The 14,900-nt window shown below is 33.6% G+C and overlaps 2 protein-coding genes and 1 long non-coding RNA gene across 4 annotated transcripts in view; 2 read left to right on the top strand and 1 right to left on the bottom strand.

Annotated features, from left to right (window-relative positions):
• Positions 1-1,999, top strand: part of LOC109581725 (kelch domain-containing protein 2-like) — a 3,532-nt gene extending 1,533 nt beyond the window's left edge. The window contains exon 2 of the mRNA XM_019996088.1: positions 1,476-1,999. Coding sequence (XP_019851647.1) covers positions 1,476-1,999 — 524 coding nt within the window. The remainder of the gene's footprint in view (positions 1-1,475) is intronic.
• Positions 2,000-7,809: 5,810 nt separating this feature from the next.
• LOC109581740 (uncharacterized) lies at positions 7,810-9,919 on the top strand. 2 transcript variants are annotated; one of them, XM_019996102.1, is made up of 10 exons: positions 7,810-7,844; positions 7,938-8,432; positions 8,484-8,576; positions 8,622-8,675; positions 8,734-8,799; positions 8,845-8,948; positions 8,993-9,145; positions 9,202-9,385; positions 9,437-9,496; positions 9,544-9,919. In XM_019996102.1, exons 1-10 carry the CDS (start codon positions 7,841-7,843, stop codon positions 9,909-9,911), a joined length of 1,581 nt encoding a protein of 526 aa, XP_019851661.1. In that variant the 5' UTR covers positions 7,810-7,840; the 3' UTR covers positions 9,912-9,919. The 2 variants fall into 2 exon arrangements, with proteins under 2 accessions (XP_019851661.1, XP_019851660.1); XM_019996101.1 differs by having other exon boundaries at positions 8,719-8,799.
• Positions 9,920-10,929: 1,010 nt separating this feature from the next.
• The window catches only part of LOC109581746 (uncharacterized), a 7,137-nt gene continuing 3,166 nt past the window's right edge, over positions 10,930-14,900 (bottom strand). Inside the window, exons 2-7 of the long non-coding RNA XR_002184754.1 lie at positions 13,818-13,970; positions 13,485-13,594; positions 13,274-13,441; positions 12,948-13,131; positions 11,281-11,416; positions 10,930-11,143 (exon numbers count right to left, since the gene is read on the bottom strand). This is a non-coding gene — a long non-coding RNA (uncharacterized LOC109581746). The remainder of the gene's footprint in view (positions 11,144-11,280; positions 11,417-12,947; positions 13,132-13,273; positions 13,442-13,484; positions 13,595-13,817; positions 13,971-14,900) is intronic.

Here is a 14,900-nt window from a genome sequence, read left to right as displayed (position 1 = left end):
GATGTTGGATGGGTTGTGACACATGTGACCGTTGGTTTCATTGTCATTGTATAGGACTACGTGTAGTTCCTAAAGGACACTGGTCTTGTAAATATTGCTAAAAACGTTGTATGTGATTGTTATAACAATTTTTTGCATCTGTTTCAAATAGCCCCACCAGTGAAAAATTGGTTATGTTCAGATTTTGATTAGCAAAACAAGCGTAACAGCTTTGCAAATAAAAAACTTTAACACAGAATTGTTAGCTAGTGTCAGCTCTATGATATGTAAAAAAACTGAGCCTCCAATATCTTCTGTTACGAAATTTGAGCCAAATTATTGAATTTTGTTCCAAATAGCCCCGCCCTACCTTACATAATTCACTGTCAAAAAGAATTTAAAAAGCATTGGTTATCATACTTTTCCTTCATGGACCAAGGATTTGCTTAATATAAACTTATTTTCACAGTCACCAAGGCAAATAGTTCTTTAAAAAAGAGCATGTACATGATAAAATAGGTTGCTGTGCCAGCATTATTCTTTGTGCTCTTGAGACTCTATTATGCTCAAAAAAATGCCAGCCTAATATTCTCAGGCTTACTCTCATCACTATATCCAATACTCTTTTGTTCTGTAATCTGGAGGCCTTACCTTATTAATAATATGCCTAAAGGTGGGCAGCTTTGTTGCCAGTACCTTTGATGTGGTTGATCACAATGCTGTATAGTGGAAAAGCTAATTTAATAGTTATTATGTAAACAAGCACAAAAGATAGGCATAGATCTGTAACAAGATAACTCTAGATAGTGTGATCCTGTTAAGTGTTCTGCAGCCTTGGGCTTATGCTATTGAATGGGAGTTTTACCATTGATTTTCTTCCTATTTTTGCTAATATTATATTTTGCTAAACCAGAGCCCCCTTGAAAACGCTAAAATTTAAGAGTGCAATTAATACCCACCCTAAAGTAAATAGTCCTTGAGCGGAAAGTACAAAGAAGGGTGACCAAGTTCATATTTAATGACTTTACCAGTGAGACTTAGGTCTTTTAATCTCCTCCCACTGATAATGACCATTAAACTCCTTACTTATCATCCAGGACTCACTATTTATACCAATGCAGCACTGCATGGTCATCATAAGACATCACTTCTGGTCTGTATTCCAATCATTTTTTAGCTCTAATCATGCATGCACCTTTTAATCACTATGTCCATGTGATTTATGTATGTTAAATCCTCCTACTGAAATATCTCTTAACAAAATTAATATTTAGTATTTTAGTGTTACACTTTATGTGTTAATCTGTTTGTAAAGCCTATTTCCGCATGTTCAACTGAGACCTATCTCTAAATTGTCCTCAAATTTTTAATCTCTTATTTGTGTCACTGGGAAGTTATTATTATTATTATTATTATTATTATTATTATTATTATTATTATTATCATCATCATCATTATTATTATGTTATAGAAGTACCTCTTGTTCTCTACTATAGGCTATCAACCAGTGGAGAGAAGTGGACTCTTCACAGTAAAGGTAGGAGACTACTTATACATGTGGGGTGGGTTTCTGTCTGGAGAACTTGACGGTGATATGGATAAATCAATGACATCATCAATGGACCTGTATCACTTACCAACTGGTTCATGGGAGGGTAGACCAACAAATGGCAACCCTCCACTACGTGCCAGTGGATATTCATCTGCTGCTATTGGAAACAACATCTATTTCTTTGGTGGTAATAGGGCTAGTAGCTATCGTAATAGCTTACATTGCTTTAATGTGGATTCATTCAACTGGAGGGAGCTCTCTCCTTCTAGTTCTGATCGTGGCCCAATGAAGAAGACCTACTCTTGTATGATATCAGCTCATTTTGACGGTGAAAACTATCTTACTATAATTGGGGGAATTCGATCATCTTCTATCAAATTCAATACTCCAAAGCAACCTGATGCTCAGTATTCAGCTGATGGTAGATGTAATGAGATACATTATTACAGGATTTTATCAGGTCAGTAATTTTCATCATTGATACACAATAGTTTATTAGTATTTCAAACTGAATAATTTATGTTAATGTACATAAAACAGATTGTTAATAATTAAGTGTGTTTGTTACACAACCAATTGTTATCACCTTAGATCAGGACTGTATCAATCTGAATCATACTGATATCAGTCATGAATCATGGTTTTCGTGTAATCAGTCATGATGCAACTGCAAAAATCAGCTATGATACAATCATGATAAAATTTGTACTGATCCATGCCAGAATATCAGGCATGATTGATAAAATAATGTGTCGGGGCTGTACCAGTATAGGATATCAGACTTGGTCCATTATTTTGGGGCAAAAGTGCTGATTCAGGCATGATAACATTTGGTTGTGTAGTGTGTCATGTGTTTGTGTGTGATGGTGACATGTGTCTATAAGTAGTGTGTGTGTGTATTAATGCATACATTACCCCCGTGGGTCTAATATTTTGTAGTTCACTTCCAGTGGAGCAATTTATGGTTTTAATTTTGTGGTTGACAGTCTCTAAAGCTGGATTCAGAATATTTGTGTTGCGACCGGAAGTGCCAGAGCAGAGTTATATTCTTGCATTTACCCATTGTGTTATATGGCACTTCCGGTCACAACACAAATATTCTGAACCCAGCTTAAGGGAAAGGCTCTTCAATGATATTGTGGTTTTAAATTTTGTGATAAGTCCAAAAACCACCAAAATAAAGCACCACAAAAATTACCTGCTAAATATGATGTGTCTAGTGTATGGTAGTGCATATAATGTATGTGAGAATTTATGAATGTATGACGTGTGTATGTGACGTGTATCTATAATGTGCATGTTATGTGTGTATGAGTATTATCATGTATCTGTGTGTGTGTAATGTTTGTATATGTACATGTATCTATACAGAAACTAATGTGACATGAGAGTGTGTGTGTAGGTCATGTTATTTATTATCATTTTTAATGAGGTTCTGTATCACAAGTCACAAATTACCCACATACAATGTTCCATCAGTTTTTGTATCATTATTCATTAACAATCATACATGTAACTGACATGTACCAGTAATCTTCAAATAAGGGCACCCCTGCACCTCTCCTTCATGTGTACAGGTGTGGTGTGTGTAATAGTTACTTCATCATTAAAGACTTTGGCCAATAATGTACAAACACACATGTAATGTACAGTATGTTGTATATATAATGAATGTGTATAATGTATGTGTGTGTATGTGGTAAGTAATTAAGTGTACATGAATGTTTGTACATTATTATTAGATCAATGGATATCTCCTGTTGTTACTGGAGACAGACCACCTCCTATTGAGGACTTCACTCTAACACCAGTTACTAATAACACTGCGGTAATGTTCGGAGGCTCTACTATTAATGGAAGGAGTAATAAACTGTATATGATAAGTTTCGCTAAGACATCAGTGGTGAGTTAATACTGTAGATTGAGGGTTTCCAATTAAATTGCATACAAAAGAATTGTATTCTATCAAAACTGCAGTGGCATGGCTTCACAAGTGCAAGCAAATTGCAGTCAATAAAATGCAATTTAGATTATTTGTCACCAGTCCTGATGCACAAACCTACAATAATTAATAGTAACTTTTTTTATTATTTTCTCAGGATATATTAGAAGTACCAAATCCTGGAGGATCAGTACAATGGCCTAAGGGAAGATGGGGTCATTCCAGTGTACTGATTACAACTAGTTCAGGACCACACTTACTAGTGGTGGGTGGATATGATGCCAATGATGTATGGTTACTGGACATTAACAAAAGAAAATGGAAAGAAGTGGTAAGTATTATATTACAATGCTTGATAAAAAAAACATAATGTGATTAACTAAATTTGTAACTCATGAGGTTTGTAATGTACATGTACATATTATGATACTGAGTGAAAACTACTGATGAATAATGCTGGTATTCAGTATGTGTGTGTGTGTCAGTCTGTTTTTAGTGTGATTGTGTGTTTGTGTCTTCGTGTTTTGTTTACCTAAAAATGTGTATGTATACATATACATGTACATTTTTCTGTCTGTGTTGTGTGTATGTGTGCATAATTTATGTGTATGCGTGTACTAACATGTGTATACATGCACTGTAAGTTGGGACATTTTCTTGTTAAAAGGTGTTTAATTTTTGTTGGTGACCCATCCATAATTTTTTTAACACAAAAAATTTTGGATGACTAGGAGCCTCTTGAGCTTATTGAAAAGCGCTGCTGCATGTTTAAAATAATTTCAGTAATCTTATTATTTGGTGTAGAAAATATTTTTGTGCATCAAAATTTTTTGGGTCACTTCAACGACAAAAAGACTTTAACAACAAAAATTTCCCAATCTATGGTACCTATATCTATGCATGTATAGATGTACATGTATGTGTGTTAGTGTGTCATTAGTATGTGTATGTGTATGTGTGTACATGCAGACACTTAGTAAGTTCTTAATTGAGGACTCACATGATATAATAACTGTGATAATGGTGCTTTGACATTTATGCATTCATGTACATGTACACGTAACTACAATATTCTGTTATTGGACTCGCGTAGGCGGGTACTAAGCAGTTGGGTTGTCATTCTGTCATTCTGTCCACACAGTTTATTATTATTATTACTATGTATTCATTGTTGTTGTACATATGTTATGTATATATGTAGGTATTATTATTGTTATTTTTATTATTATCATTGTTATTATTATTCTTATTGTTACTTGTATTATCCTTATTGTGGCCATTACTATTTCTATTTATAGGCAGACTGTCAATATGACATCATATGATGAATTATGATTTTTAGTATAAGTGCATGCTTTTACTGTATTTGTTGTTTATTTGTTCGTTCATTTATGTCTTCTTCCTTCTACTTCATTATTTTCATTCTCATTTAAAGTCCTCTTTGAACCTAGCGAGTTTGCCATTCTCACATTACTGAGACATGCATGCTGTTCTTTCATACGCTCATTGTGTTTCACTTCAACTACTGGTTGCTATTCAATTTAATTCCCGGTGCCCAATATTACACTGGCAGCAAGGTAAATGGTCATGGCAACTCATGGGAAGATGTCTGCATTTGATCCAGCAAAAGAAACCTGGACTACTTACATGGAAGGCTTACAGTTCTACTTTCTAGCAAATGGCATCACAGAAGAGGACAAGATAAAAGCAGTGTTCCTTACTGTGTGCGGGGCACCTACTTATCAACTCCTAAGGGGACTACTTCAACCTCAAACCCCACTCAATGCCTCATTTGATGAAGTAAAGACTAAACTGGGGGAGCATTACAGTCCCAAACCCTCTAGCATTGTGCAGAGATACACTTTTCACACAAGAGTCAGACATCAGCAGGAGTCAGTAGCAGACTATGTGGCAGCACTTTGTGCAATTGGTGAGCATTGTGAGTTTGGGGACTCCTTAAATGACATGATTTGTGATAGATTTGTGTGTGGTGTTAACAATTTGAGAATTTTAACCTGCTTGCTACAAGATAGGCTAACTTATGAGCTAGCAATCAAGACGGCACAGACCATGGAACTGGCATCACAAAATGCACAAGATTTGTCAAAGCAGCTCTCATCAGCTCCAGTAAATCAAATGAAACATCAAAGAGAGCAACACAAGACACTGAAAGAAATTGAATGCTACAGATGCGGTGGTAGGCACTATGCTACCCATTGTCATTTTAAAGATGTTAACTGTCGCAGCTGTGGTAAGAAAGTTCATCTGGCAAAGGTCTGCCGTAGCTCTAAGAAAGAAGATCACAGCAACCATTCACACCAGAAACCATCAAGATCTGCTAATAAGACTCCATTCAAATACAATGCCCATTCATTTGACCACAAACCAAACCCTCACCATTCAGCTACTGTTACAATACCACACTTAGTTGTGTATACTTGTCTATTATTATATTGTGTATTATTAATTTTATTATGTCAACTTTGTGTTACACAAAACACACTGTGCAAACTATAAAACTGTTAGTTATTGTGTTTATAAATTTTTAATATGTCTCACAAATTAATTATTATCATTTAAATTTTTATAGATAAATCTACCAGACAATGTCACTAACAGATACGATCATTCTCTCTCAGTGTGGAGTGTAACCCCATCGACTAACTGGATAATTGAGTTTGGAGGATTTACACAATACACTGATACAGCAGTTATTGAACTCAGTAAGTACATGTAGACAGTAGTAGATGCAATGTGTAATGATATTATTAATGATAATACAATAAATTAAGTAAATACAATAAACCAAGAATATCTTATGTTTAATATTTTAGTGAGACCTAGCATTTGACACACTGTATATTTCTAATCATCACAAATTCATTCTATATTGAAATTACAGTGTAAATCTAATAGAATAATATGTTCATGTGGCTAACTGTATAAATTGACATAGGTCACACATTAAACATGTAATAAGATTACCATAGTAACTAGCTGTAGTTAATTTGTGTATTTCTTATTCTCTACTATTTTGTTACTGTATAGGATATACTAGTGATGATGATTGGTCTACTAGTGTAATACCTCTGGACCAGTATCAAGATCAACTAAGAAGAAGGATACTGGAGAATTTAGGATTAAGCGAAGAGGTTCAATTACTCAGGGGGCACCTACAAGAAAGGGAAAGAGAATTCTATGAGGAACAGCTTCAAAGAGAAATAAAAGAGAAGGAGCAAATACAGCAAGATCGAGACAAAGAGCAGCAACAACTTCTTCAAGAAAAGGCAACACTTACTCAGCAACTTGATGATGCTACCACTCTCCTTGAGCAAGCAGAAAAGGATAAATCAACTCTTGAATTAGGTACTATTGTGTTGTACTGTTGTTTATGTGTACATTCTTTACATTATAGTACTAGTGGATTACACAATGTTGAGTATGGAAAAAGTATCCTGTACTCAATATGCATGTAGATCAAATTGTCCATCATTACAAATAATGAGATTCATCTAGAGTGAGCTCTGCTTACCATATATGGTATCATTAGCAGTAATCATAGTACATGTATTTGTGGGCCACTGTACATGCAGTGCAAATTTGTTTATAAGCAAAAAGAATCATTTTTTCTACTTTTGTATTTTTATTAATATTAAAAGATAATGAGAAGCTTAAAGCTAAAGTTGCTGATAATGAAGAGAAGAAGCAGATTATTACTGGTTAGTGTATCATCAGTACATAATATTAGATGAGAGAATATTCTATTAATGTAGAAGATTATGAGAAACTTAAACTCAAAGTAGCTGATATGGAGGAAAAGGAAGAGCAATATCTCAAGGAGAAGCAGATCGTTATTGGTTATTTAACTATACACACAGCATGTACCGTATAGCAGGAAATTTTTGTGGCTCAAAAAATTTTGTGGTTTTTGAAATTGTAATTTGTGGTTTTCTAATTTCGGCCATCTTAACCATATTAAATTGATTTTCACGGATTTTATTTTTGTGAATTTTTAAGAAATGCGAAATCCACGAAAATTTTCCGCTTTATGGTGTTTAATGAGAGAATATGTTTATTGTGTAGACAACAATCCAAATCTCAAAACTGATATTTCTCAAAGTAACAAAGTTGTAGCCAAACTGACATCACAAGTAGAGGAGCAATCACAGAATGAGAAACAGATCATTACTGGTTAGTGTATCATCATCAATCAATGATTATTATTAATATTCTATTAATTTATAGACCTTAAAGAAAAGGAGTTGTACATAGCCAAACTAGTGAAGGAAAGACAAGAGAGGGTCCTCAAGCAACCTATCAAAGAGACTAGTTCCATTGGACTACAATTTAATTACCTGATCCCTTCAATGGGTAAATTATACACATGTACATGTACACATGTGAATGATTGTGTGTATACTATACAATACTGGTATTAGATATGATGTGTCTGTATTGTTTCAGATTCACTAGACTCTAGTGTCATTATAGCTGGACAGAAGCTCTTTATCCTACAAGGAGACAGGCCTCACTCACTCCAGTGGGAGAAATATGGATTCAGATTAGAGTGTCCTCAAGGAGCAGTGTCCAAGGATACTGAAGTAGCTGTTACTGCACTAGCTGGTGGTAATTTCAAGGTACCCAAAGGTACTGTGCTAGTGAGCGCAGTATATGCAATATCAGTATCTAAGGCACTATTAAAACCACTGATAATAGAGCTACAACATTGTGTGGATCTAAGGAACACTAGTCAGACTGGTTGTCTCAAGTTTGTGAGAGCTCCACTGAAGTCTCCTTACCAGTTCAGTATAGTTGAAGGAGGATCTTTTAGAGTTGGGGAAAGATACGGATCAATAAAGCGTGAGCAGTTCTGTTGTATGGGTATTGTAGCTGAGATGAGTAATGGAGACACACCTAGTGACAGTGAGAGTGAGGAAGGTTATGAGACACCACCTGAAGGTACATGTATGATGGAAATAGTGTTTTATTATCAATAATGTACAATAATAGGATCAACTGATGACACACATAATGATAGTAGTAATGGAGCAAGGGAGACTAGTGAGAGAACTGCCTCACCAATAAATACTGGACTATCTCAAGGTATGTGTGAATGTAATTGTGTTGTATTAAGTTTCATTTTCATAGAATCAGTAACTGATGACTCTAATCAAAAAGTACAAGAAGTTATGTCTACTTCTAGTATGTATTCATTGTATAATTTATTAAGTACATTCATAATGAGGTTTTGTATTATTAGGTGCATCTAATGTTAGCAATGAATCAACTGAAGATGAAGTAAAACAAAAACCAAATGAAGACAAAGGTATATGTCACAGTTATTATGCTTTAATTTATAATTGTAATACAGGAGTCACTCTACTGTACACTGGAATGATGTATCATGAAGAGAAGAAAGTTAATCAATGGATGACTACATTTTCTGTTGTTAGAGATTTAGAAGTCCTTCAGCAAGTATGTAATGTAATTATGAAGAATGTCATTTATTGGAATTTTAGTATTTAAGGAATGAGCATCCTAAAGCTGAAAAAGATGGTCCAATTGTTTCATTCAAATACAATCAACCTGATGGTATCCTTCAGTTGTGTCTACAAGATACTCCATCACTTGAATCAGGATGGACTGTACATCCTGACCAATCCCCAATGCAAGTATGTACAGTTTACATGTGTATAATACACAGTATGACTGTTACCTATTATTATAGATACATCAATATGTAGTGGACAAGTTTATAGACAATCCTATGTGTTCCAGTATCCATATATCAGTGTATGCTGAAACTGGTGTTGCTAAAAAGCCACTTCATTGCCCCATTGAATTAACTGGGATAGATCCTTCAAAAATTGTCTACATCAACAAATCACCTCCTGCTCCTCCTCTATCAATGAGTAAGTCAATGATAATTACATTAGAATTAATTTAATTATCTTCTTTCACAGATCCTATCTCCTCTATTGTAGTACATGAATCAACGTCAGTATCATCCACTGAAGGAGCTAGTAAGTGATAATACTATGTGTATATACTGACCTTTGACCTCTATTAGGTCCATCAGCTCCTGCTGATGTCAATAAAGTAAAGAAAGTGATTGATGATGTTCTTGTATCTCATTATGCTGATCTCAATTCTCTTAAGACATCTCTCTCAGATCTTGCCAGTCAGTTATATGCAGCTCATCTTATTAGTGATGAAGTCAGAGAGACTTGTAGCATGGAAAAGTTCATTACAGAGTTCAAGGCTAGTCTTAATTTCAAGAGGAAGTTACCTCAAGTGCAGGAACACTGTCAAAAGTTCTTAGACTCATTCATTGCTGTAAGAGGCAGTTATGCTGATGCAGCAATAGCTTTAGGTGAGGACTGGATTGAAGCTGTTAGTGAACTGGGACTTGATTTTAATATTAATATTAATACTTAATGATTTTGATTGGCTTTTTATTTTATTATTGCTTATTTTGAATATTTTAATTTTTTTTTAATTTTGGTAATTCACAAAAAAATTTAATGAAGAAGAGTTTAGCAATATTACTGCTAGTATTATGCTTCAATTCTACTGACAATAAACATAGTACAAATAGTAACACAAGATTATGATAGTGTGTATTATGTGGCGAGACTAGTTCTGGTATTAATACTTGGACTTCTTTTGAGAATCATCTGTATCTTGATATCAAGTAATTTTAAAAATCCCTGTTCTTTACTACCATAGTTCTGCCCATGGTGGTTGGGGGTAGCCTGGGCAACCACCTCAACTAATGAACCAACCAGTTCATCACTTAGACCACCCCGCATGCAGTTAATACTAATAACCATAATTAAACCATGATATTATATCTACTAGTTTGGTGTACATAAATTTAAAAGCTAGGGAACAATACTAGAAGGATGTATCATATAGTGGAAAATTTTTGTGGATTTTGCGTTTTTTCAAAATCTACGAAAATAAAATCTGCGAAAATTGATTTAATACGGTTCAAGATGGCCAAAAAGTAAAAAACCATGAAAATTAAAGCCATGAAATTGATTTTTGAAAGGATCCGCGAAATTTTTGGGCCACGAAAATTTTCTGCTATACGGTAAAACATTAAAGGGGAATGAAATCTACCAATGGAAGTTTTCCCTGATCTTACCAATAAATTATTTGCTCTTCGTTTGGTCAATAATGCTGTCAGAGTGAATTCTTCAATAGAGAAATATATCGATGAGTTCAAGGCTGGTCTTAATTTTCAACAAAAGTTACCTCAAGTGCAGGAGCACTGTCAAAAGTTCCTAAGCTCATTCATTGCAGTTGGTGGCAGTTTTGCTTATGCAGCAACAGCCCTGCACCAGGACTGGGTTGAAGCTATTGATGCTTAATAATAATTTGATTGGCTTTTTTTATTTTGAATACTTCTAAAATTTTGTCAATTCACAAGAAAATTATTTAATAACGAAGAAAAGTTTAGCAATGATGGCATATAATTTAATTCTACTGATGACAACAAAGTACAAACAGTAACACATGATGATAGTGTGTACAGTACAAGTTCTGGTATCATTAATACTTGGGATTCTTTTGAGAGTGGAAATAACATAATCTGTATCTTGATATCAAGTGATCTTGAACAATCCTTGTTCTTATAGCAAGTGATACTACCACATAATAAACACCTAATAATAATGTATAAAGTGATGTACATGTACATGCACATACAAACAGACAGACAGTATTTGATATACTGACTTGTCCTTCACCCAATTAATAAGTATAGATAGTAATGAGTACATTAGTCTTAAACCAGACCCACCTGTTTGAACTTGTATGGGTTCATTGAGGAAGAATATCCTCTGATGCCAGTGAGTGGGTGTATCTTGAGGACTAGTACTCAAGTACACAGGATAAGAGGGAACCTCAAACCCAATGACAAAGTATCCAACAAGACCCTACAACATATTAATAATAAACCAGACCTTAGGGAACTTGTTACATGTACATGTACAACATTGATCAGTGCTAAGTTACTAACTGCAGTGGCAATAGGTCAAAGATACAATAATTGAAGATTTTCAAACCAATTTTCAGAAATTGCCTCAGTTTCAAATTACCAAATTCAATGTGCATCAGAATTCAACAAAACATAATTATGGTGACTTCGGAACCATTTTTCAGAACAAACCTGAAAACAAACCAAGATCAGCAGTAGGTTCATTATGTCTCAGGGATGAAAAGCCACTACAGTGCACGTGTATAGTTGAGAGTATGAGGGGGAGTCCAACCATACTGGTATATAATGCATTTCAAAATGCACCTTTATAAAGTGAAAGACAAAACCAGCTCTTTGATATGATTGAGCTAGGAAGAGCAGCAGACTCACTATAGCTGCCTATAGACAATATAGTAGTTTAGTAGGGAAGTATAATGGAGTCTTGTAATAGCATCTAAGTTTTATTTGTGACTCTGATTCACACAACTCTTTGATGAAGTGATACCGTACCAGAAATAACGATCGAGACAGTTATAAGATGGTCAATCAATGATGGCATTAACATGAGGCTGCGAGGATAAAGATGTAATCACTATATTGCTGAATTGACATTATGAGATTACTAAAACCAAGACCACCAAGACAAGCTGGGACAAAGAGAATACATTTGGTTGTGTCATGCACATATTCATAAACAAACTCATCTGATCCAATAGGGCTATTTAAGGTAGTTTAGGTAGGTACATGTAGGTTCATTAGTCAATTAATAGATGTTGTGAGCAAAAAGTAATTTAGTATGTCAAAAACACTGGGTTTGATACTCAAGTAACAAGGGTTAACATAACAGCCAAAATCAAAATTTATGCCAGTAGACATGAGCTCCTCCCACCACTTATATAACTACACCATTATAGCATACATGTTATGTACATTGCCATAGCTACAGGATCTTCCTTCAGAAAAGAACATGATCTTACCATCAATGGAAACAGGAACGTCAAGATTACACAGTGCATGCATGTATTGTACATGTATATAGAAATGTATTTCTTCAATTGCTCATACCTCAAAAAGTCAAAGCAAGAATTAGTTTAATTTTTTATATAGCATAAGGACATCAATATGTATCAGAAAATGTAACAAAAATTTGAGGTGATTTTGGAGCAATTTTTTGATAAAACTATGGGCTATGTAGCCTTAAGGAAACCAAGCTTTTAAAATAAATTTAATATAAAAATTAGAGAGCAAATAAATTTAACAAAACAGAGGAGAAAAATTGACAAACTTTGCTTTTCCCTCTAAAATTTGCCTATTATTAAAAAAGTCAAAACTTAAAAATTTTAAGTCAGAATCAGCTCAAATTTTCTACATAGTATACTAAGTACATGTCAATATTTATCAAAAAATGTAACAAAAATTGAGAGCAATTTTGTAGGAAATTTTCAAAAAACAAAAACATGACACAGATCATAATTAATACTATAACTTACTGATTTTTATAAAATGTGCCATGAAATAACAAGAGATTAGAAGAGATAGTATGATAATAGTATATCCCACAATCTTATGTAGTTAATTTGTCAAATAGACAGTCTTGCTGATCGAATGAGTGTCAATACATTAGTATAAGGACAACTACTTGATGAGACAAGTACCAGCATCTCTGGCTAAATGCTAAAAAAGAGAGAGGGGAGGGAGGGAACATAATTATACACAAATACACGTACATGTACATGTACAAGCACATGTAAATGACATCAATACATTTGTATAATAAACTATTATTCTAATTAATATTATTATTATTATTACTAACTTGATTTTCTGTATCTGATTGCTGCGTCCACAAACAGTAAAATATTAATTTTGAAGAACACAAACAAGAAGATGAAATACAACCAATCATTTCTGACATGTTTACATGACAACCAGGAAGGCCAAAATCTCTCCAAAATTTTTTTATCCCGACAAAGTTTTTGCAGAACTAGAAATAAATTATTTATAATTTTATTTATTTGTTTGCCTACCTGGTATTACATGTAAAAATGCATTTTGTTTGTCTCTAAAATTTCTTCATCAATATTTGATAAACTTTCAAGGCCTTGGTTCAACTCATCATAGTCAATAGCACCATCACCTAGTAATAATTCTAATAATACAATAGTACAGTGTAGATGAACACTATGGTACAAGAAAGTTTGTCTGTTGTACAAAGGTGTCCTCAATGTGGAAGCTATTTTATATAGTAAGGAATGTAATTGGTGCACTAGGTGCTGTCTGTTCAATGGAGGTGCATACATGTGCATGTACATGCACATGTACGTTAACACAAATTGTACGTTAATGTACAAATTGCTTACCATCAACATTGTAAACTTGAAATTAAAATGTAAGTATCCAGTTGTGACCCTTTTATTAATAATTTGATTCCACTCCTCATCTCATCAAGACTAATGGATCCATTACTATATTTATGAAATTATTGTGAAGAAACGACTTGCAAGGAATGAAGACTAGAGAATAATATAATGATAGAATTTAAAACACAATGTTGACTATACATTTGTATGTATAATACATGTACATGTACAACATTAAAAATGGTGAATTCTTTCCTAGCCAGTATTGGAAAAATACTTTGTACTATACATGTAGTACATGGTCTTTGGTTTGATCTTGAAGCAACTCAAAAATTCATTAAAAAATCAATTTTAATCAAAATCAGCTGAACCTTTCTAGGCAACATAATAACATGTACCTGTATGTACCAAAAAAATTATAAAAATAGAGTATTCTCTCTTTTTAAAGTTTGGCAAAAAGTGGCCAAATACCCTGTAATTAAAAAATTTGTAAAAATCCAATTTTGATCGAAATCAGTAAAAACAGAGATATGTATCAGGAAAAATTATAAAAATAGAGAATTCTCTCCTTTTAAATTTTGGTAAAATTTGGCCAAGACTTTGTACAGGGTTGTTACCCAATTTTTGACCAACTTAAAAAATTTGTAAAAATCCAATTTTGATTAAAATTAGCTCAAACTTTCTACACAAGATAAGAACAGGAATACATGTACATATCAAGAAAAATATAAAAATAGAAAATTCTCTCCTTTTCAATTTTGGCAAAATTTGGCCAAAGACCCTGTACTATAATAACAAAGTCTTTTACCCAGTTCCGAAGCAACTTTAAAATTTTGTAAAAAATACAATTTTAATCGGAATCAGCTCAAACTTTCTATGCAACATAAAAACATGTATATGTATCAGGAAAAATTATAAAAATGGAGAATTCTCTCTTTTTCAATTTTGGCAAAATTTGGCCAAAGACCCTGTACTAGAACATAAAAAAATTTAAAAAAACAAGATGAAGTAGGATTCCGAACGACCAACGAAAATACAAAATGAAAATCCTACTTGTGACGCAAATTCTACTCTACATTGTAC

This window comes from Amphimedon queenslandica, unplaced genomic scaffold (assembly GCF_000090795.2).
Source record: "Amphimedon queenslandica unplaced genomic scaffold, v1.1 AMPQUscaffold_13422, whole genome shotgun sequence".
NCBI classification, from domain to species: Eukaryota; Metazoa; Porifera; class Demospongiae; order Haplosclerida; family Niphatidae; genus Amphimedon; species Amphimedon queenslandica.
The sequence above is the reverse complement of the archived record's forward strand: the minus strand, read 5'-3'. Positions and strand labels throughout refer to the sequence as shown.